At 43.6% G+C, this 23,526-nt stretch overlaps 1 protein-coding gene across 5 annotated transcripts in view; it reads left to right on the forward strand.

Moving 5' to 3' along the window:
- The first annotated feature begins 3,582 nt into the window (after nt 1-3,582).
- Nucleotides 3,583-23,526, forward strand: part of SP3 (Sp3 transcription factor) — a 31,372-nt gene continuing 11,428 nt past the window's right edge. Inside the window, exons 1-5 of one of the 5 annotated variants that reach the window (XM_015289377.4) lie at nt 3,583-3,863; nt 4,192-4,316; nt 4,494-4,607; nt 15,835-15,925; nt 16,031-17,197. In XM_015289377.4, coding sequence (XP_015144863.1) covers nt 3,857-3,863; nt 4,192-4,316; nt 4,494-4,607; nt 15,835-15,925; nt 16,031-17,197 — 1,504 coding nt within the window. In that variant the 5' untranslated portion in view covers nt 3,583-3,856. Of the gene's footprint in view, nt 3,864-4,191; nt 4,317-4,482; nt 5,222-5,985; nt 7,950-15,834; nt 17,198-23,526 lie in introns of those variants that run through there. The other 4 variants (NM_204603.2, XM_040703264.2, XM_025152088.3 and 1 more) reach the window with 4 other exon arrangements.

A 23,526-nucleotide genomic window follows, 5' to 3' on the forward strand; every position in this document is an offset into this window, starting at 1 on the left:
ACTTGACTGCATTGCCTCAAATTCAGAAGACACCTCCCTGAACTGTTTTTTGTGTCCTAGTTACTTCTTCAGGCCTGTGATTTACAGGTATTCTGCTTGTTGCCCTTTTAGTTTTAAGGTAACTTGTTGAACTGATTCCCTACCAGTCCTTCAATTTAAATCCCAGCCTTTTAAAACAACTGAGTTCCAGTTTTTACAGAATACGGTACAGAATACACCACACCAGCGTGCATTCCTGCCTATCTTGTCCAGTTGCATTCTAGACTTCTGTATGACAAAAAAAACCACTTTACGGAGGAACAGTGTAACACAGATGTGAACACTGAGCTGGACCACATACCAACGATCCTTCAGTAATACCTTCCTTTAAAGACAGGGTCACTGGCAGAAGGGCCTATTGAAACCAGAAATAATATATTGTAACTCAGAAGTTTCAAAGGAGTGTACAAACAGAAAAGACATTTCCATGTACTGCTGGCACTGCACCTGACGGAAGATGAGTTAGCTGGTGCACTTCCTTCAGAATTTGTGCAACTCTAAGATGTAAAGCAACAAGATGCAGTTACAGTGCTCAAATAAAGCAATGAGCTAAAAACTGGAGAGGTGTTAGTTGTAGCTTTCTTTCTAACTTGCACGATCTTTCACAGCCTTCCCTAAAGTTTCATCAGAATCTCTCCTAAACTCCTCTGCTATTTACAGTAAAGTCTGTATCTCAACTGTGAAATGGCCACATTTTGGAGTATGGTAAAGTTATTCTTGTCATGTATAGACCAGTTGTGCTTTATCTACGTAGCTCAACTTAGATACAACACATCCTTTTCTGCAAATAGACTGGGAACTGGTCACTGGACCTACAGTTTACCAGAAGAAGCCTAGAAAGAGGGCTTTAAGAGGGAAGGCTTTTCAATAATGTACCTGTCAAGTTTAGTTTATTCAGGTCACATACTGAGACATGACATTTGATGATTAATCTCAAATAAGAGGAAACAGTGGCTCCTCTGATTGGGCAACAAACTCAGCCTCACTGGTGATCTCAAGTCAGTGCTAATTCAGCAAGAAGACCACCACCTAACAGAGCTCCCATACAGTACAGATGCAATACCTGTTAGATTCAGGGCTTTTCTAGATTGATTTCATTCTAGTATGTCGATAGACAAAAAGCTACAACTAGTATCTTTTCTTGTTTCCTTTTATTCTTGAATATTTTTGTTTTTTGTTTCGCATGTGTTCTTTATCTTCACTGCAAAGCTGCAAACTAAAACTTTCTTATCAGGTTTTTATTCAACATTTGCAAATCTTTTTGCTTCTTTTTTTTTTGTAATATAGCACATCTATTTCTTTGGCAAATTTCTTGTAACTTAACTTTCTCTTTTAATACTCACATCTATTCTATTATTCTTCTCTTTTTAATCTGAATTTAATATTAACATCACAGCGTCCCCCTAATTTAAAGAATTGGACTAGAAACGGTGGTCCTCAGCTGGTCCTCAGTTCTATTAACATCCGAGTCTTAATGAGCTAAAAAACTCTCAATGTATAAAAGCAACCCCAATAGTTGTATTTCAGATTATTCTGTCCTTAAGCACTGCAGCTATGCCACAAGCCTGCAAACCAATCCATACAGGTAAACTTTTAGATCAGCAGTGGCTTGCTGAAGTCACAAGAGCTCTCAAAATACATCCAATTGTAGAAGCAATTCTAGTTTAGGTCCTAGACAACATACTTCATCTAAAACAAAAAAAACTGATACTATTTAGTAATACCCTTTTAATTAGCAAGGCCCGTTTTCTTAATGTCATTCCCACCTTCCCAGTATACAAACAGGAATCATTTCTTGTACAGTTCAATCTTTAAATGAACTGTATCAGAAGTTCAAAGTTACCTGTAATAATTCTGATTCCAGCATGACAGCGTATCATCCAATTCACTAAAAATGTCTAATGCTGTACAGGAAATTTCAGATTTAAACCAGCTGTAGAAGACTTTTTTTAGATCCTACAGCAGCCTTACACTGCACATAATCTCGCATTTTCATCTTGCCCCTGAAACTTGCTCGTGTATATATATGTAATTCCTTTTTAAGGTTGTGTATTCTAGCTTATACTGGCCAAAAAGTATTTCTGACATTATCATATTATTACGCCAAATAAGCGTGACTTCTGTTCCTAGTCACTACTTGTGCTTCTTAGGGAGTACTGAAACTAAAATAAGTAAGACTACAAAACATGCAGTAAGAGCAATCTTCTGCTGATGGGAAGATACTGCTGGCTTCCTCCATCGTGACTTCCTGCCATTACATTCACATTATCATGGTGTGTTTTTCCTGGTCTGTGATAGTTTTGGGCTAAGGCTGGGCACTTACTGCAAGGTCATAGTGATGGGCTGATTCAGAAGCACTGTTTATTCTCCGTTTGGAGAATATGCTGACAATCCTGGCCAGCAGAATTCCCTGGCTAGCCGATAGCTTCAGCTACCTAGCACAAACACGGACAGATAAGAATATGCTTAACCTATCTCCCATGGAATTCTCAGTGACAACAGTTCTTCAGCCCAGTGCTTTTCAACCTCATTCACAGACCTCCAGAATTCTCTATGAAAGATAACTAAGAAAAAAGCATGCTCTGGGGAGCCTGGAAGCTGAGGGTCGCCTGCTGCCATGGCCTACGTGCTGCTGCATCACGCCTCAGATGCGGGGCAGCCGAGGCCACGCTGGGCTGGTGCACCCTTAAGGGAGCCCCTCATGAGCTCTGGGGGTGCGACAGAAGCAGGCCCTGCCAATCGTCTGTGCACCATCACGTACACGGACAGTGCTTTATACCGATTTCCTGTCAGAGTTCAGTTTCCTACGTTTCCTCGTGTTGCAAAACACGAAGGACAGAGCAGCCAACCGATCATAAGGGGAATCTTGTCAGCGCCCATTACTGTGACTGAAAGAAGCCCGTGTGCGAGAATAACTGCTTGGCCCCTTCTCTGAGGGCTCTGCTGAGCCCTCGCGTCTCTGGAGGGCTGTGCCTGACGCGGGAGCCGCTCAGCCGGCCGCCAGGTGCGAGCCGCGGCCGCCAGCTCCTTACGTAACGGCCGCGCTCCGCCGAGGCGCGGCCCCCCGCGCCCACCCCGCCACCGGCCGCCAGGGGCCGGCGCGGCACCCAGCCAAGCGGGGCCCGCCCGGGCGGCTCGGCTCCCCGGGGACGGCGCGCCGACATCTTAGCGCTGGCGGAACGCAGGCTCCGCCGCCGGCACCCCGCCGAGGAGGCTTCGAACGAGCGCCGAGCTGGCCCGGCGCCCCCGGGCACCGCGGGGGGGCAAAGCCTCCAAGCGACCTCCGCGGCCGGGCCCCGCCGCCCCCTCCCGCCCGACCCCGTCCCGGCGGCGCTGGGCCGCCGCGCGGTGCCCGGGAGGCGCGGGACGCAGCAGGCCGCGGCCGCCGCTCATTGTTCCTCGCACCAGCCCCGGCAAACAGGAAGCCGCCTCGGCGCGAGGCGCCCCCCCCGCCCCCGGCGGGTGACTGGCAGGCCGGGCGGCCAGTGCGAGCGGCGCTGGCGCCGAGGCGCAGCCAACCAGCGCGCGCGCGCGGGCGTAGGCGGGAGTTCCGGGCTGGCAGGCGGGCGGGCGGGCGGCGGTGTCGGCCGGGCCCCCTCTCCCGCTGCAAGCCCCACCTTTCGGCTTTCCCGCACCGTCAATCAAAATAGGAAAAAAAAACCCCGGAGTAGGCTCGGGCCGCCGCCGCCGCTTCAGCCCGTGAGCACAATAAGCATGTCCCCGGCGGCGGCCGCCTAGCCCGGCCCGCAGGGCCTGCGCGCCAGCCAGCCGGCCCGCCCGCCGTCCGCCCCGCCAGCCGTCCGCTCGCACCCGCACCATGACCGGTACGTACGCACCGACCGAGCCGCCCCGCGGGGCTCCCCGCTCCTGCTCCGGCCCTGCGCGTCCCCCGCTCCGGCCCCCGAGCGTCCGCGCGGCAGCGAGGCGAGAGCGGCACTGAGAGCGGCAGCAGGAGGAGCAGGGGGAGGAGGGAGAAGAGGGGCAGGGGCAGCAGCACGGGGAGGAGGAGGAGGAGGAGGAGGAGGGCTCCGTGCGGGAGGGCGGGGGGAGCGCCGGGGTTAGGGGGGGGGGGGAAGAGGGAGGGAGGAGGGGAGGAGGGGGTGATCGCTCCCGTCAGTGACTCTCCCCTCCCCCTCCCCGCCGTGCCCGCAGCTCCCGAGCAGCCCGTGAAACAAGAGGAAATGGCTGCCTTGGACGTGGACAGCAGCGGCCACGGCGAGTACCTGCAGCACGGCAACGGCAACGCCTCGGCCTCCGCCGCGGCGGCCGCCCCCCAGGTAAGCGCGGGCCCGGCCGGGCCGCCCCCCCCCTCCCCCGGGTGACACGTTGCGAGCGGGCGCGGGCGCCGGTGCCGCCGCCGCCGCTTCCTGTGCGCGCGTCTGCGAGGAGCCCGGCCGCCGTCCCGCGCTAACCGCCACCCACTTTCTCTCCCTGAACCCGCCCACTGTGGGTAGGACGCGCAGCCGTCACCGCTCGCTCTGCTGGCGGCCACCTGCAGCAAGATCGGCCCGCCGTCGCCGGAGGAGGATGAGGCCGCCGCCGCCGCCGCCTCTCACTCTGCCGGAGCGGTGAGTGCCCGCCCCGCCGCTCTCGCACGGCCTGCCGGGGGGAGAGACGGCACAGCCAGCCCGCCCGGGGGGAGGGACGGGACGCGCGGCACTGCCCGCCCGGGGGGAGGGACGATCGCAGGGCCGACCTGCCAGGAGAGGGGTCCCCGGGCTCCCCTGCCTCTCCAGGAGGAGCCGGGCTCCCGGGAGGAGGCGGGCGGCTGGCTCCCCCCTCCCCCGCCGCCATTGACTTTCGAACCGGGGGGCAGGCGGGAAAGCTGCCGGACACGGCGGTGCCCGGAGCCCGGGGCCGCCCCACCTCCACCTGGGCGCAGCCCGCGGCCGCGAGCCGGAGCCGGAGCCGCGCCGAGCGGCGGCACAAAATGAAGGCGGCTGGCGGGAAGGATGTCGTTAGCAGTAAAATGGCTGTTAGGAACCAGCGCGGCGGCGGAGAGCTGCTTCCTGTGTCGACGCTGTGTTTTCGAGACGCGGTTACCATGCGGTCCCTCCTATCGCCAACCGAATTTCCGTCCTTATCTTTCTGTGCCGTCTGCTCTGAAGGAGCCGCGATGACCTTGGGACCGTGCGCGATGAGATGGAGCTCGCACCTAGGGATGTGTCTGTGCGAGGGCTAGGTTAGCGTCTCGGTAACAAAAGCCTGATGGCAGCTCGCTCCTTCCTCAGTCGGTCGACCTATTCTCTCTTTTTAGCTTAGGCTCGTAAGGTTAGCAGAGGTGGGGCGTCTTAAAAGATAAGCGGTATCTAAAGGTGTCGGTATGTAAAAGGGAGCATGCCAAATGTCTGTAAAAACGTTGTGATAGAGCCTCATTTGGCCTGGGATCTGGGAGACTGCATACATTACCTCTGCGGGGCTTTCTGCTCGTCTGTTTGCTTACAAGGAAAACCAGCAAAAACGCTCATTTTTCCCTTTCTTTTCTTCTCTTAAAGCAAATTTCCAGTTTTTTTCTTTTTTTTTTAACTCGCTGCACAACGGCTTTTCAGGGGTTTGTGGTCTCAGTTTTCAGGGTTGAGCAAATTGGAGCAAAAAAAAAAAAGAAAAAGCCTGCAGAGCAGTCTGCTGGTGGACCACGTGGCTTTGGCAGCTCTTTATTTATTTATTTATTTTAAACATGAAAACGTTAATGACGGAGTTCAGCTTGCTAACCGTTAAAATACACTACGCTCTCATCTCTGTGTTACAGCCTATTGTATGTGAAAGGAAACTGAAGCCCTGCGGTGGTCTGAGGGCATGCAGCACGTTGCAGCCTAACTTGAAAACGTATTGAAATTGTTACCTCCTTTCAAACACTCTTTCTCCTGAGCTTGTTTATATGCTTAAGCAGTTGCCTTTTACTGGCTTTGATTTTTGTTTCATAATAGCAGATGCACAGGAGTGGATGTTGGCTCTGCCTCTTGCATAAACATGCGCATTAGAAAATGAATGATGCTGAAGTGGTAGCTCACTTTGCTGTGTCTATCTTAAGGTTGTTCTCATTTTAAAGCTGGAATTGGGCATCCTGAGGATGGGTTTATTGTTTGGCATGGTACAATGGTCTGAAGGTACCAGCACAGAATATGACAAATAGTTCCTGATAGTTCAAGATGGGTGATCAGGTTTTGAAGTGGCACTTCTGTATTCCTATGTTATGCTTACATACAAGGGACTTTACAGGGCCAGGCAGGAACAATTTATGAGAGATCAAAATCTTACTTAAAAATGCTACTAATACAGACCTACCGCTCTCCATACGTGCAGATAGGCCTCTCCAGCAAACCTGCTGTGAGTTAGGTTGTACCATTCTAGTGATTTCTCACTCCTAACAACATTTTTCATGAATGATTCAAAATATTTTAATGGACTCTAAATGTAAGTTGAAGGAGGTGCCAACAGTAGCTGAACTGGACACCGGAGTTAATGAAGATGACCTTAATTAAGGGAGGGGAGTGAGTGAGTGAATCCTTGAAACATCTTCCTCGTGAAAAACAAAACAACAAAAGGGATTTAGTGGCATACAGATATTTCTCATCTCTAGAATGTAACTTACGGGGGGGGGGGGGGAGGGGGGATAGGACATAGAGGGAGGCGCTAAACAGGCTTTAATTGAGGTAACCTCATAATTTCTAGGGAAAATGAGATGTGTAAGCCTGGGCACAGACACATTGTCCTCGTGGGGTTTGTGGTGGTCATCCCTTCTCCAGTGCTGTAGATGGATGAGTTTGGTACGGGTGATGGTGCCTCACTTGGCAACTGGGTGGCAGTTCTTTCCCAGAATCTTCAGACCTGGGTTGCGGTCCTGATTGCTGAATGTCTGGTAGAATTCTCTAGCTATAAACTGGAGAAGATAAATGAGTAGGCTTTGCTTCTAGAAGCAATTAAGAGCTTTTATGTATAAGGATAGCAGTGCTGTGTTGTAGGGTTATTTTGTTAATGCTTTGCTGACATTGACTTGGTAGGAAACAGCGGGGCTGGAGCCAGTATGCTGGACTAGCCAGTTACTGCACACTGCCTTCCTGGCTGAAATGGTATGCTGCAGCTGTTCCCCAAGAGACTGGGAGGATGATTTAAAAGCAACAACAAAACTCCCATAGGAATGCAGGGAATATCATGTGTCTGGGATTTCGGAAAGAGCTGGAGCAAATGTGGCCGTGTTTGCTGTGAGCTTGTTGGCCCCGCTTTGGGCCTGGACCATTTGACCTTCAGAGGTCCCTTCCAAATGAAATTATTCTGTGATTCTCTGTTTGTGCCTGAGCCCGGGCCTGCTGGACACTGCTGTCATGGCACTGGAAGGATTAATGTGGAAGTAAAAAGGCTAACACAAGTGGCAACTGCTTGGTACGGAAAGCAAATGAAGAAGATAGTTGAGAGAATTAAGCCTCTTCCGTGAACTGGAGAGGCCATCTCTAGCTCACGAGGCTTTCAGCTTTGCCCAGGGTTCTGGTTAGAGCTATGCTTACTTCTAGATGACAAAAAATAAGCAGGCGTTACTGTTGATCTTGTCTTTGTTGATGGAGATTGCAGTCTTTCAGCTTTGGCTTTGCAACTGTGTTTTGCTCTGTCTGTGGTCATCTGTCACCAGTGTTTTGTGTTCTGCCTGCTTCGTTTTGATTTTAATGTGGATGGCCTTAAGTTTGTGGCCTGCTGTGACGTGGGAATCTTTTCCTCAGTTGTGTACTGATGTATCCAGGGTTTGTCAAACGCTTGCCATGGAAACTTCCCCTCGAATACTGCTGCCTGCTGGTGCGTGGAAAAGTCTTGCTGGGATGGGGTGCCCTGCTGGCTGACCTAGAAATGACAGCTCATGTATTTTGACCTCTATGGATGCCTTTCTCTCCATTGGGACTTTGAAGCCTGAGAGGCTTGAGGTTGGGCCCTTGTTTGTTCACTGTTTATTGTGACTAATAATTCTACTTAAATGCTCATACTTAGGTTTCTTTTTCATTTAGTTATAAATTTTCAAGTTTTGTTCCAGTTGAAACATTTACAGGGATTTTAAAATTAGGAGAAAAGATAAAGCAATGCAGAAAATAGTAGAGCCATGCAGAGAGGAGAAAACAAAGGAGAAAGCATTCTAAAACTTTAATCTAACAAAGCCTTGATGATCACTTGAATGGTTTTGGGGTGATCAGATGATTGTTTCAGAAGCTGCGCAGTTTGGATGGTAACCAATTGTGTTGTGCTCTTCTACTGCAATGCAACGCAAACGAGATGCTCTTGAACTCCCAAGGGTCATTCTTACAGCTGTGCTGGGCATGGCTGATCCCAGGTGAGGTGAGGATAAGAGTGCAAGATTGATGGGAGTGTAGGTTTGGAGGGCTGAAAGTGGCAGGGCGGCAGAGAAAGCTGTTGGCCCTGACAGCTTTCAAAGAATGGGAGCTGTCAGAGTTGACTGCCCCAGTTGTGGTAGGTGGTTGCTAACAGTGCACTGTGGGCTGCACTGATTTATTTTACTTTTTTTTTTTTTAAAAAAAAGGTAGAGAATGATTCATCTGTACTGTCACTTACCAACAAGATGTAGAAAACATTTAGAGAGGTTAATAATTAGCAATATGGGGAAGATAAGTATCATTTCTGTGCTGTAGACAATGCATTTCTTTGTATGCTTTGCAAATAAAGGAGTGTTATAAGATTGCTTTGGCATATCGTCAGCTTTAGAATTGAGTATTAGTGTTTCACAGAAATTAATGAAAATCTGGAATTCCAGTTTATTTTTGCCTTAGAACATTACTTAACCAGTTGAGAAGCAACTGGCTTAATCTCATTCTAGGTGGACATGGTGATAGTGCTCGTATGATAGAGAAATATGAGGGTCTTTGCACTAGGCAAAAATATGGATGAATACTGTACATTAGTTATCCATACTTCTCAACTCTCTGGCCTGTATCATATTTCTTATTTTGAGGAAATTCCAATTTTTTTCAATATACATTTTCTCCTGTATGGACGGTAATAGAGCTTCCTGATGCCAGGTTTCTGTAGGTGAACAGATGTGCTAGAATGTGTTTATCCACTGTAGAAAAGCCTGTCTGGGATTCTCTTGCCTCTCTGTTTTATACTTCTGCAAAACAGAGGAGTTTCAGGTAGAAAGTGTTCCTAACTATTTTTTTCCTTTACTGCTGTCCAGAAACTCACCTTTTAAAACCTTCTTTGATCTGTCTCTTCCAATTATGTCTTAGAAATGTTAGGTCAGAACCAAGTATAGAAGTCCTTCTGCCAGAGCTTTAAGAATGCTCTTAAAAAGTGGTTTTTACTCTTCTTGACACTTTTGGAGGAAGTATAAAAGTATGTTTTAAAACATTTCCGTATTTAAAAACAGCATAAAACAAAAAGTTCTCACTCATTCTTAAGCTGACGTGGGAAGAGATTTCTCAGAAGCATTTCCTAGAGCAGCTGAGGTTGGGAAGGAACTCCAAAGGTTGTCTGGTCCAACCTCCTTGCTGAAAGTAGTGTCAGTGACAGCAGATTGCTCAGGACTGTGTCCATTGGCTTTTGAGTATCTCCAAGGATGGAGATTCCGCAACCTTTGGCACTGTTTGGTCATCATTACAGTGGGAAAAAAAAATAACAATTCTTCAAATTTATTCCCTTACATTTTAATTTCTACCTTTTGTCTCTTGTCCTTTCACTGGTCTTCACTAAGGAGAACCTGGCTTTATTTATACCCTCCCATCAGATATTTATGAACATTGCTAAGGTTACCCCCCCACACACACCGATTCTCTCTGAAAAACTAAACAGTCCCAGCTTTCTCATCTGGTTTTTGTACATCAAATACTCCACCCTAAATCATCCCTGTGGCCCTTTGCTGGACCTGCACCAGTAAGACCATCCCTTTGTTCCACTGGGGAGACAAGAACTGGGCACAGCTCTCCAGATATGGTTTTACCATTGTTGACAGATTACTTTCCACAGCTTGTTGGCCCTGTGCTTTCTGATGAAGTGCAGGGTGCTGTTGGCCACCTTTGCTACAGAGAAACATTGCTGCCTTACGATGAATGCATCCACCAGAGTCTCCATGTATTTTGCTGCAAAGCTGCTTTCCAGCCAGTTGGCCCACAGCCTGTTCAGGTGCATGAAGTTATTCCTTCCCAGGTACAGGATTTCACTTTTCCTTCTGTCTTTTGTTAAACTTCCTGAGGTTTCTGCCAGCCCCGTTTTCTCTTTTGTTGAGGTCGCACTGAACCATCTCATGTATCAGCCACCCTCCCCATTTTGTAACTGCAAACTTGCTGAAGGTGCGCTCTGTTTCATCAGAGAGGTAATTTGGTGAAGAAGTCAAACAGTACTGGCCCCAGTTGTGACCCCACTGGGATTCAGTGATCAGACCCTAAGCTTGTGTTTGTGCTGCTGGTAGCAGCTCTTTGAACCCAGCAGTGCAAGTTTTCAGTTTGCTATGTTTGTTTAGCCTGTACTTCATCAGACTGTCTATGAGGGTATAATGGGGCGAGGGTCTCAATACCCATGCCAGATCTCATCTGCCAAGCCAGTCATCTCATCATAGAGGGCCGTCAGGTTAGTTCATTAAGCATTGTTTCCCCTTTGGAAAGTCCCAGCTCACTTGTTCTGATCACCTTCTTGTTCCTGTGTTTGGAAATGGTTTTCAAGGCTTTTTGTTCCATTGCCTTCCTAGTAGTTAAGCTGAGGCTGATTGACCTCAGGTTTTCTTTCTTAATCACCTTGCTGATTTGGCAGAGCTTGAAAGCATGAGGAAAATTTCATGCAAGCTTCTACTCAGAGTTCTATTTGGCATGCAGTTACATGGGTGTTAATACATACATAGATATTAATAATAAATGAATTTATGTGCAGTCTGCTCAGAACTGGTGCCTTGTCGCCATGTCTCATTCCTTTATACTGAAATGTCCTAATTTCTGCTAATGTGAGGGATTGTCTTAATTTAAACAGGTTCCGGACTTCTGGTGATAAAAAGAAAAATGCTGAAAGTTTTGAGTCCAGTTGTCCATCTTAAGCAAAATAATGTCAACCTTAAGTGAGACACAATTTAAATGTGTTTTACCAGATAGGGATTGTTTTTGATTGTTTTTATTTCTAAATAACACTTTAATCAGCTCCGGTAATGTGTTTTTTTTCCCTGAAACATTCTTTGATTCTCTATCAAGTTTTGATTTAGAAAAATGTGTTTCTGTGAATTGAGTGCTTCTGAAACATACAACAGAATTAATTTGCTTTAACTAGCAGCTTTGTGTCATTTGAAGCACAGTAACTCATGTTGAGCATGTTTTTAACCTAAGGCAAGTACGAAATAGAATGTATTAGCTCATAGCTTAATGACAGAGTTGAAGCAAGTGTATTTTATCTTATATTTGTAATAACCTAAGAATGCACAGATAGTTTACTGTGGCTTGGTAAACACATGGTATTAAACTCATGCGTTAGAGCCCTTACTCTTTCACAAAACTATAATTTGGATGAGGCACCGGCCAATCTTGTTCATTAGGCACATGGTTTTTAAATGTTCAGGAGTTCCTGACTCATCTGTCTACCTCTGCTTGCTTGTTTTGCCTGCATTTTTATTTTAGGTCTGAATAGGGCTATGGTGACATTCTGAAAACGGCAGCAAAGGGCAGTCAGCCACAGAGCGGTATGGGTAAACTTGGGGAGCTCTTCAGCTGCAGGACACTGCTGGTCAGTAATGTGTGTCTGGTTGGGCACATTTGGCCTGTTGAAATGCAGCTGCCTACGACATATCCCTGTGAGGACTGGTGTGACTTTACTTTGGTGGGGGATGGTTTGTATTTTTAGTTTTTACAGGTTTATATTTTTACCTCAAGTTCCGTCAGCGTGCTTTAGGGTGCTTTTTAAAGGTATTCGATCTTCTGTATTTGTTTTTCTCACCTCCTTGAACACCTGACTTAATGCTGCTTTAATTTTCTCTTAAATAATAATAATAATAATAAAAAAAAAAAGACAGTTCTTCAGGCATGACAATTCTGGCTCAGAGATCTCTTTGTTCTACCGCCTAGAGATGATACAAGGCTTGTTAAAGAGCTGAAGGCAGGCTGAATAGCAGTTGTGCTTTCTGTTCTTTGGTGGTACTTGACCTTTCTTCAGGTGGACGTATCAGTTGATTTTAATTCTTCCTGTGCCATGCTCCAGCTTCTCTTTTTGCTCTGTTGCTGTTCCTTGTTTCCTGATGCTGCTTCCAGTGAGCTCCCAGTTGCTCCCAGTTCTTTTTCACTTGTCTGAGCAGTGCTGGTACTGAGCTTTCCACGGGTCCCTGTCCCTGCCTCTTGGCACACAGGGCATGAGTTGCCACTGCTCAGCTTTCTCTTAAAGGAACAACTGCACTAACTGCTGCCTGAGTATCAGCTGCTAAGGAAAAGAGCTGTTGCTTTATCTGTACTCTTAAAGTATTTTTCAGGGGTGGCTGAGACAGCAAGGAAACAAGGCTTTTTTTTAGGAGTGCTGTAAAGATGAGTGAGTGGGCTGCAAATGTTGCTGCTTACACTTCAGTGATAGAACTCTTAGTTACTACAACAATCTTTGATTGCTTGAGGGTGCAGTGAAAGATGACCCCAAAGATGAACCCAAGAAGTGTCCTACTAGCTCAGGAATCTTTGAGAAAAGGAATAGCAACCCTACTTGTTGCTACACGATGATGACCAGTTGAGGTTAGAGATCATTCTCAAATACTCTTTTCCATCATACAGCTGTAATACTAGCAGTTTTGATAGCTGGCAGACGGCAGATAGCTCACCCTCTTTTTTGCCCCTCCCTCATGATTCTTCTGGTAGGCTCAGATACAGACAGCTCTAGGGGCAGCGTGTGAATAACTGTATTACGCTATACATAATGCATGAAATGCCAGTAGCTTCATATCCAGATGCGTGACAATCCTTAACTTCTCCATTTGGGTAAAGATCTCACAATATCTCAAAAAGGTGAAAAAAGATGTGTGCCCAATGTGAAAAGGGCAGAGATCATTGAATGCGGACGTGGAAATCAGCATGTATTTTGAGAGGAGGGGAAGAATGAAGTAGGTCATTTCTGTACTGTGAGGGATACAGGTTCCCTTTGAATATGTACAAACATGCTGTTGCTTATTAAGTCAGTCCATCTAAACATTCAATATCTGGTTGTACCTAATCAAAATTCAGCAAAGAGTTAAATAGGTCACTCTGAAAGTAATGCCTCCAGTTTATTTCCATGGAAACTATGACAGATACAAAGAACACAGTAACACTGTTTGGTAGAGCATATTCTCAGCTACAAAATACTATTTTTTCAATGTAGACATGTCCATCAGCTACACGTTTTCACCAGCCAAGGACAAGAGCCTGCATGTTGTGCTCATCAACATCTGCATCAGCAGAGTGGAGCCGCTGTTTCCACTGCTGAAGTGCACACCACTGTTTGGACTCCACAACAAGGATGAATGTCAATGGGTGCAATTTTTTCCTCACAGGAGAATCCAGTGACACACATTTGTTTCATACGCACTTCCCCGTCAGACGCCATTTTGTCAGACTGCCCCTCTGCTGCCATCTGTCGCATGGCAACAGCTGCAAGGGAATATTGGTGGGAAGGTTCAACTTCTACTGCCACGCCACCCACATCCAGTTCTGATGTTGTGAACCAACATAATAAAATAGGAGATATTAGTTTCATGGCAGCCCTTGTACATCATTGTATGTTCCCATTACTATTTATTTTTCACTTAGGCTGACAGTTAATATCAGCACATTATGTTCCACATTTGTTTTATAATAACGCACATTTAACATAAAATCATATTTTGCTTTCCATGTTGTCTGAATGCTGTTTACCTATGACCTTTATGGGTCTTTTGATACTTTATAAAAATCTTTATAATAAATGTTTATATGCTAGCAGATTGACTAGTTACAAACTTTTTTAGCAGTATTTCAGCAGTATTAAAATGGTAAAGGACATAGAAAATGTGTTCTTCAAAGGAAAGGCTGATCAGTGTGAAAGGAAAAGAAAACAGTAAAATGAGATGACCAAGACTCCCTTCCCCCCCCCCCCCCCCCCCCCCCTCCTTTTTTTCTTCTGCTCCTTGAGATATTAAGGCTATAAAATGGGTTTTGTTTTGGAAATCAGTTTTGTTTTGGTGATGCTGTGCCTATTTAAAAAATTACTTGAAAGACTTTATGTATCTTTTGAGGCAAAACAAAGGCTTATGTTCTCTTCTTTATGGAAAATTACTGTTTGAATAACTCTTGAGGAATGTAGAACCAAGATGGTGGACTTCCTTATTGGAAAAGAAGTTTGCCAAGAGCAGTCAAACTGCTTTTTAATAAATATTTAGCCTAAAAAGTATTGTTTGTTTATATGTAAACATTTTGGCATGGCAGCTCAGAACAGGATAAGAAAGTGAAACTAGCGAAGTCCCTACATGCCTTGTGGAGTAAATTCAATCTGATGCATGCCACAGGATTCATTCTGGCTGGCTAAATTAAATCTCAGTGCTGTATTAGAGAAGGATAAGCTGTACGCTAATTTTTTGCACACCCGGGTTTTATTCTAAAGGAAGTTGGCATGCAGCTTTAGAAGGAAGCTGCGATATGCTCTGGTAACTTGCCTAACAGCAGCGATGATGGGATCGGTGCAGGAGCACAAGATAGAGCTTTTCTTTCTATGTACTGTGGGTTCTGCCAAGGAGACAAAACTTGTTTTGCAGTAAGGTCTAATGAGTTTTAAGACAAGTTACTTTTTGCTAGATGTTAAATTATTCCATTGGTTTACTGTGGTGCAGTAGTACAGATGAGGAGAAACTTAAACACATCTATTTTAAATTCGTGGTTGTTTACAATACAAAGTCGATTGACTACACAAATCTGTGCTATGCATTGCAGGAAGTTCAGTCTAAATACTTTATTGTGAAAAAGACTGCTTTGCTAAGTTGGCAATTCTTCTCTCTTTTACTGAATAAGAAGCAAAAACATACTACATCCATCTGCAGGTTCTTTACGCTTTTGCCACCTGGAGATCTTTGCTGAAGCATTGACCTGTTCTATTGTTGTGACTTAACAAAGATAGAATTTTCTATTTTTTCAAACAGATAGGTATGTCTAATCCACCTGTGATTTCGGTATAAAAATCCTTAATTTTAGAGGCCTTTTTGCATAGTGAAACGGGAATTCGTATAAGCTTATAAATGCTAAGACTTTGTGTTATGCGTAACAAGCTTTCCAACCGTATGACTTAAGTTACCTCCTAACCCTCTGTGTTGCTGAGAGTCGCAGTGTACACAAATACACTATGTATAACTCAGAGTCAAAAGGCAAGGGAGCTCTAGGCATTAGAGGCAATGCTGGCTTCGCAAAAATTCCTCCTCTGCTGTGCAGTGAGCGTCAGGCTAGTTAAGAAGAGTAGCCGAGTCCCAGGGCAACGCGGTGATGGCAACTTCAGCACCCCCTGCCAGCTCCCTTCTTCCCACAGCCAGGGGTTTGGATTACCCAGCAGTCCCCATACAGAGTAACCCTGCTGCTGGTCACCCGATGTAGCCTCGGCACAGGCGCTGCATTTCATCTGCTTGCGAGCTACATGCAGCTTATGAATCACAGGTTGGTTACCCTGACTTAGGCATTAGCTCGCTTACAAAATCTGTATTTTGTAGTTCTAATCCCGTTGCTGTTGTTTACATGGGTTGTACTGCATGTTTTTTGGTAGCATATTGATCTCTAGTATTAAATTGCATGATTGTACTAGTATGTAATCTGTATGTCTCTCGTTTTAATTTTTTGCTTTTCTTTTCTTTTTATTCAGACAGGGGATTTGGCTTCTGTGCAATTAGCAGGAACTCCAAATAGATGGGAGGTCTTGTCTGCAGCTCCTGCCACTATAAAGGATGAAGCTGGTAATATAGTACAGATTCCAGGTGCTGCCACAGTAACTTCAAGTGGGCAGTATGTCCTTCCTATTCAGAGTTTGCAAAATCAACAAATCTTTTCTGTTGCACCAGGATCAGATTCGTCGAATGGTACTGTGTCTAACGTTCAATACCAAGTAATACCCCAGATCCAGACAGCGGATGGTCAGCAAGTTCAACTTGGCTTTGCAGCCTCTTCTGATAATAGCAGTATAAATCAAGAAACCGGTCAAATTCAGATCATTCCTGGCTCTAATCAAACCATCATTGCCTCTGGATCACCTTCAGCTAATATTCAGAATATCTTATCGCAGTCTGGTCAAGTCCAGGTTCAGGGAGTTGCAATTGGTGGTTCGTCTTTTCCTGGCCAAGCACAAGTAGTTGCTAACGTCCCTCTTGGACTGCCAGGAAATATTACTTTTGTACCCATCAATAGTGTTGATCTAGATTCTCTGGGACTTGGCAGTGGTTCTCAAACCATGACAGCAGGCATTAATGCAGATGGGCACTTGATAAATACTGGACAGGCCATGGATAGTTCAGATAATTCTGAAAGGACTGGTGAGCAAGTTTCTCCCGAAATTACAGAAACTGCCACTGATAATGACTTATTTGTGCCAACATCATCTTCATCACAATTGCCCGTTACCATAGACAGTTCAAGTATATTGGAACAAAATGCAAACAACCTGACCACAACTAGTGGTCAAGTTCACAGTTCTGATCTTCAGGGAAATTACATTCAGACATCAGTCTCTGACGATACGCAGGCTCAGAATATTCAGGTCTCAACGGCGCAGCCAATTGTACAACACATACAGCTTCAAGAGTCTCAGCAGCCAACCAGTCAAGCTCAGATTGTACAAGGTATTGCGCAACAGACAATCCACGGTGTGCAAGCAAGTCAGAGTATATCTCCACAGGCTCTTCAGAATCTTCAACTGCAGCTGAATCCCGGGACTTTTTTAATTCAGGCACAAACAGTGACCCCTTCTGGGCAGATAACCTGGCAGACATTTCAAGTGCAAGGAGTTCAGAATTTGCAGAACCTGCAAATTCAGAATGCACCTGGTCAACAAATAACTCTAACCCCTGTGCAGACTCTCACTCTTGGTCAAGTTGCAGCAGGTGGGGCACTGACATCAACTCCAGTTAGTCTCAGCACTGCTCAGTTGCCAAATCTACAGACAGTTACAGTGAACTCTATAGATTCTGCTGGTATTCAGCTGCATCAAGGAGAAAATGCTGGCAGTCCTGCAGGTATTTGTTTTTCTCTTTTTGCAGAAAATTGTTTTTTATTATTGTATGTAGTTGGTTTGAGTGATGATAATTGTAACGTTGTTGTTTTGCTGCAGAAGCCTACAAAATATGGTGGGTTACAGTAATGATACATTTTATTTGAAAATACTGTTCTGTAAGAAATAACTGTAGTGGTGATGCCAGTCCACTTATTTTAGCAGAAGCTCTCAACTGTTCTTGTTAGTTAACTGCGCTTCTAATAGTCTGTACATCTAAGTCTTACAATGAAGAAAACCTAGATGCTAAATTTAAGTGCTGGAAACCTAACTGTCAACCACACTTCCAGGACAGCAGTGTCATTAGTGTACCCCTACCAAAAAGGTGAAATTTCCATGAAAAATGCAAATATTTGTTTGCCGTTCTTTTTCCTGAAAATTTGTGGTCCCTTTGAGGGGCTGTTAACAGTCCAATGTTTTGTTAAATTGATTTCCTGCTGATTTACTGTCATTGTAACCAGGATGTACTACACTCATGTAAGCAGAAGTGAAACAAGCACATGAATATCAAAATGGAGGTCTTAAGAACATATATGAATTTCCAGTACTACTCATGTGCATTATGTTTCAGAATGTACAGCTGTTAATGATGAGCCTCACAGCATGTTTTTTCTCTTTAAGCAGTTAAGAAATGTGGTTTTCGTAAAATAGGATCTTGGTGATGCAGTGAAAGAATAAACATGCATGTTTATTTTTCGTTAATGTGATACAGTGTATTTTGAACTTCAGAGCACAGCTGCCTAAAAGAAAGAATAGGAGATAATAGAGGTTCAAGGCTTGTATCAGAAGCCATTTAATCTCTTCATTGTGGAGTTGTGCTCAGGATAGTTATGAGGGACAGAGTGGGTAGCAGAAGTAATTTTGGAGGGAAATACTGCACAAAGTAGCCTGGGAATCACTATTTGATTATAATTATGTGACCTAAAGCTCTGGTGCATTAAGGTTCTGAAGCATGCATGTTACCATAAGACATACATTTTTTCTTTTGTATGCCTATTTGAGCACGTGAGCAGAATGCATTATTAAGTGAAAATGTCTAGAGGAGCTGATGAATTAAGACATAGTGATTATAATACTTACGTAGGTACTGCTGTTCTGTATCAGAAGCTTGCTTTTCCCTTTGCAATGTAAAATAATAATTGGTATGTTTTTCTGGTACTTTCTGTTGTGGAAATGACTTCTATGTTATGGACTTAGAAAGGAGAAGTTACCCAGTCGTAGAGAAGCCTGCTCTTTGTTGGCTTCTAGACAACAGCACCAAACAGAGGAATGTGCTTCCAATAGCATTTACTTTGCTGGGTAATCTTGGTTCATGAGACTTCTCTTTTCAGCCACTGCAGAAATTCTTGGTTTGTCTCTGTCACACCTTGTTGCTACCTCCAAGGGCATTAGGTATAGACCCAGGAGGTACCAAAAAGCACATATTGTGCCTGATAGCACTGATGAATGTCTTTCTGGCTCTTGGAAAAAGGGCATTATGGCTAACATAAAATGCAAGGAGGATGAGAACTTCATTTCTAAGGTTTATATTTGGTATAGGTTCATTTATATAATGTTACTGCTTATAGATTAACAGTATAAATTCAAAAGTAAAGATTAAAAGGAACAGCAAAGAGGAAATAAAGCAAAAGATGTACACAGCTGGCTCAACTTTTTCACATTAGTTTGTCTACTGGCATTCCTTGAGAATGTTTTAATGCTGATTCCTTATCAAATGCAAGGGAATTCCATCAAGCATTCCTGACCTGTATTGTGTTATAAAGAATTCCGTGTGTGAATGGAAGTGAGTAAATGGAGTATATGAAATGTGATTAAACATGCAGAAGCAACAGAAGAGTAGCAGAAACTATTGCCCGAAGAGACACCTGGTTATATTAAAGATAGGGCAGAGATTTCTAGTGACGGTATTCTTAGACAAATAGGAAAAACACACAGACTGGAAGGTATTAGAACTTCCATCCCATAACCTTTGAGAGAATTTAATTGGTCCTTGCTTTATATTACCGGAAACTCACATTTCTGAAGGAACAGTGGCTGACCTTCAGCATCATTTCCATATGAATGTGGTATTTTGTCTATATCAAGGTTGTGGAAAATGATTTTCTTCTTTACAACATGATATGGCTCCCTTCTTCAGATTGAAGAATAAATACCCAAATAGAAGGAAATGGTGAAGTGATCTTCTTTATTTTTTTTTCTTCTGTGGAAAATACATTGCCCTTCTCACCTGCAGATGATGAGAACTAATTTTAAGTTTAAATAATCGAGAGAGGAAGGTGTGTGGAAGGGACAGCAGAATGACAGAAGTTAAAGCTACAGGGGGAGAGTTTGATTTCTCTTTTTCTGCAAACTACCAACTAGTTTTTAAGTAAGATGGGAAGGTTTTCCCTGTATATTCTCAGTCCATCTCAGCAAAGTGCCTGTAAAAATACCAACGAAATAATAATTCCATAACAAATGCAGTTAGGCTGTAGCTTCTATTTTCATTCAGCAGAAATGTTCTACTTTAAGCCAGAAAAAAGCCAAGTATATTCCTAGTCTTCCATCAGAGACGGTTGGTAATTATTTGAAAGTGAAATAATATAGATTGCTCTGTTAACTGTGAAAACTGAAGGTTTGGTTTTAGATGCTGGTAGCGACAGTCTCATGTAAGAGGTGTTCTTCCAAGCCATGCTTTGCCAGGTCATCAGTAGAGGACATCCTCCCCATTCTCATGGGCCTACCTTTTGCTTATGTAATGGAAAGTCATCACAAGGCTAATAGTTTTCTCCCATACATGTACAGTTGTCTTTGAGAAGTGTCCAGTAATTATGCTTCTACCAAAATGTCTGTTTTACCAGGTGTATATACAGAGGGACTTGCATTGCACTGAGTTCATTGTGGAAAAGCCTTGCATGGGCTTGTTTTATCTTAAGCCATTTACTGGAGCTCATATTCCATCTTTTTGTGCTTAGGGCTTTCATAACGTAGAGAAGGAAGGGTATTGGTTAGTTATAACTGGGACTCTCTCTAGCTTTGCTTTTCAGAACAAATAGCTGTTATCAAACAGTATCCGTGTTGAACTCTGGCAAGGAAATATATTGACTGAAACTTTGGCTTTGGTCTTCCAGCATTGGGAAGAAGTGAAGCCTGAAAAAAGTATTTAGCATCCCGCTCCTTTAATGGCGCTTTGTAATAAAATACTGCATTGTCTGTAACTAAAAGAGACATTAGAACAGTTCATGTTACTCTTTAGCAACACACCTGTTCAAGGAAGGTATTTGTTTTTCTCTCTATATTTATAGATCTAGTCCTCAAACATTTTATTTCAGAAAAATACAGGAGCTGAGATGTACTGTCTTGGTTTTCATGTTTCTGATCCTGTGAGTTTTGGCGATTTGAAATCATTTGGTCAAGAACAAGGAGAATTAGCAGTGCTAATCAAAATCTAATAGTAATTGTGTGGAAGTTACTAGTGTACTGAATCATGATTTTTTTTGTTTGGGTATTTCCTGAAAAAATTAAATTACACCAGGTCTGATCTGGGTTGGTTCACTTCTTTTTCTAAGAAACTGGATTGGATTTTTTTTCTTTTAAATGTGCCTTTTGGTTGTTCCAATAGCATCTGAAGAAAGGAGCAAATGACCTGAAAAGGAGCGGCATTGGCCTGAAAGGGAACTTTGTTGCTTGTCAACCCAGCTGGAAGATTGATTTATTTGAAAATAAAAAAACTATGGTTTTCCAGGTTGGTCTATGGTTGAAATAAAGTCAGAGGAGTCCCTTTCAAGAGTTATCTTCAGGTGTCCCAGCAAAACAGGTCTTCATTTCTATGTCTTTCTTCCTGGCTTTTACATTGCGGGATTATATGCAGCTGCTTAAGGACTCATCTGCCTGCTGCCAGTGAAACTTACAGCTGTGCCTGTTGATGAGTATACACCAGCTGATAGAGAATGGAATTAGTTGGCAGTTTGTGGTGGGCACTTCATTCTAGTCCTGTCAGAACCTGAAGTCATGGCAAAATAACTAAGCTTTTATAAATCTTATAAATAAATAAATAAAATTGGCAGTTTTCTAGGTAAATAGTTGCCTATATGAATTGTTGCTAAAGTGACAGGTGATCACTCTCTCACCTGCTGGTGTCTTGTGAGGCTGGGGTCTAACATCTGTTTAGGTTAAACACTAAACCCTCAAACATAGTTTAAAAATGGAGTATTTGCAATTTTATTTGCTGGGATTATCGTTTCATTGTTTTAGTGCTTCTGGTGAAATACTTGAAGCATAGCTTTGTATGGGCCTCTAGAATTTCCGGCTGTTTTTCAGTCTTTCGGTTCACAACTTTATTAATTTTACTTTCAGTTTTGCATTTCTTACTTCTAAAGCATCCTTTCTGCCAAGTTTTTGTGAGAAGGTCATGGTGTTAGCATGAAATTGAATCTGATTATTAAAAAAAAATCTTAGGAAGTCCATCAAGTAAACTGCAGCAATGATGTTAAGTAAATGTTTTCATCTAACAACATCTGTTTTGGGCTATCCTATTTATATTTGAGGATGTTCATAAAACAAAACATTATCCAGCTTCATATATTCATTCCTTGCTCATTTTTCAAATATCCTTTTGACAAATTAATCATGAAGCAGGAGAAAAACTCCCTTCAACCTGTGGGGATGTATGGGAAGTGACTGTGAAGTCAGAGGCCAGGGGTTTTATTTCTACTACTGTTCTAGCTTAAAAAGAAGGCTGGGAACCCATTTTCTGTCTTCGTGCAGTCTCATAATTTTAGGTCCATCGCTTCAGGTTCTGTAGTTTTCCTGTCTTTTGACCCTGTTCACAGGATTCACATACTTTGGTTCTCATCTCTCGAGGTAACTTGTTAGTGCATCTGGCTCATAAAAGAGTGCATCAAGTTTATAGCAAGGACACTGTCAGTCTTTTCATAATGCCAGGAGTGCTCATCAGGATCGTAGTTCCAAAAGCCTGCATGCAGATGAAGTTCTTGATGCATCGGTGTTTGGATGATGGGTTGTGGAAGGACTGTCAGCATGGGAATACTGCTTGTAAAAGGCGTGTTGTCTCAAAAGGTAGTAATTTTTGAGGATGAAAGGAGAAAGAGATGTGCACTGTCAGTGATATGTCCTTTCCGTTCTTTGTCATATGGAAGTGATAGTTCTCAGTTGGCGTTTAAGCATAGTGCTGTTTTATAATCCATGTATTCCACGTACATTTTGTAGTTAACTTTTCTTAATCAAAATGTCTTACTTTATCCTAATAAGTCACTTGGCCGTGCAGAAGTCTCAAGTGTGTTTTATCAGGAACGGTGTCATCAATGATTTAAAAACAACAACAAAGACTTCCACACCTCTTAGTTCCCATAATGCCATATAGAGTGGCATTAATTCTTTCCCTGCTTCTTAAGTCTTTGGTAACACTGTAAAAGGATAAACACAGTGCTAGCTTTTTTTCTGAAGCACTCACGTGGTCCCCGACTTACAGCATTAAAACTGCAAAAAGCTCTTCAGCCTTCTTTTAAAATTACTGAATGAACATTATCCTAATCTGGTGATCTGTTACTAAGTACTTACTGTAGTGGTTCTTTTATTTTTTTTTAAGCATCTTGCTGACTTTTTGTCAGTGGGAAGCATTTAATTCTTAGATAGTGATAGGGCAAATATTTGTCTTTTGTGTAAATAGAGAACAGAATATTTACCAAACAGTTCTGACTTTCTGAACTGTTGCTGGCAATTCTGTCATTTGACCCTATTAGCTTTCTACTACTCTTATGTAGCAATATTTGATCAAGAATTCTGTGCCCTCCTACTTTCCTTACCTATTTCTGCAGTTCCTGGCTTCTCTACTGAGTATCATCAACCTGGCTGTATTAGTGGGCAGCAGTAACTTTCAGCATGACTGTAGCTGAAACGTAGTCAAGAATAGTACAGCTGCATTTACACCTGCATAGTTTCATCCTATCACTTTAGTTAATCTTCTCTGAAGTGCTGAAAATGAATCTTGCAGTTATTTTTATTCACCAGATGAACTTAAACTTGTTCGATATTGTAGTCAGCTCTCAGTGTTCTGTGATTATGGAATAGTCCCTTTGGAATGAAAGTGTACACCAGAATCCTAATTTCCCTCCTTCAGAGGAAAATAAAAGCTCAAACAAGTCTAGCTTCTTCAGGTACCAAGGACTCAGTTCAAACAGTATTTGGGCTGAATTTCCCCTTCATACTTACTTAGGACTAGATCTGGAACTTAATGAAGAAGCGAGGACACGTGGAAATTTGGAGTTGTAATAAATTGTAATAGGGCAGATGTGA

This window comes from Gallus gallus, chromosome 7 (assembly GCF_016699485.2).
Source record: "Gallus gallus isolate bGalGal1 chromosome 7, bGalGal1.mat.broiler.GRCg7b, whole genome shotgun sequence".
Lineage (NCBI taxonomy): Eukaryota > Metazoa > Chordata > Aves > Galliformes > Phasianidae > Gallus > Gallus gallus.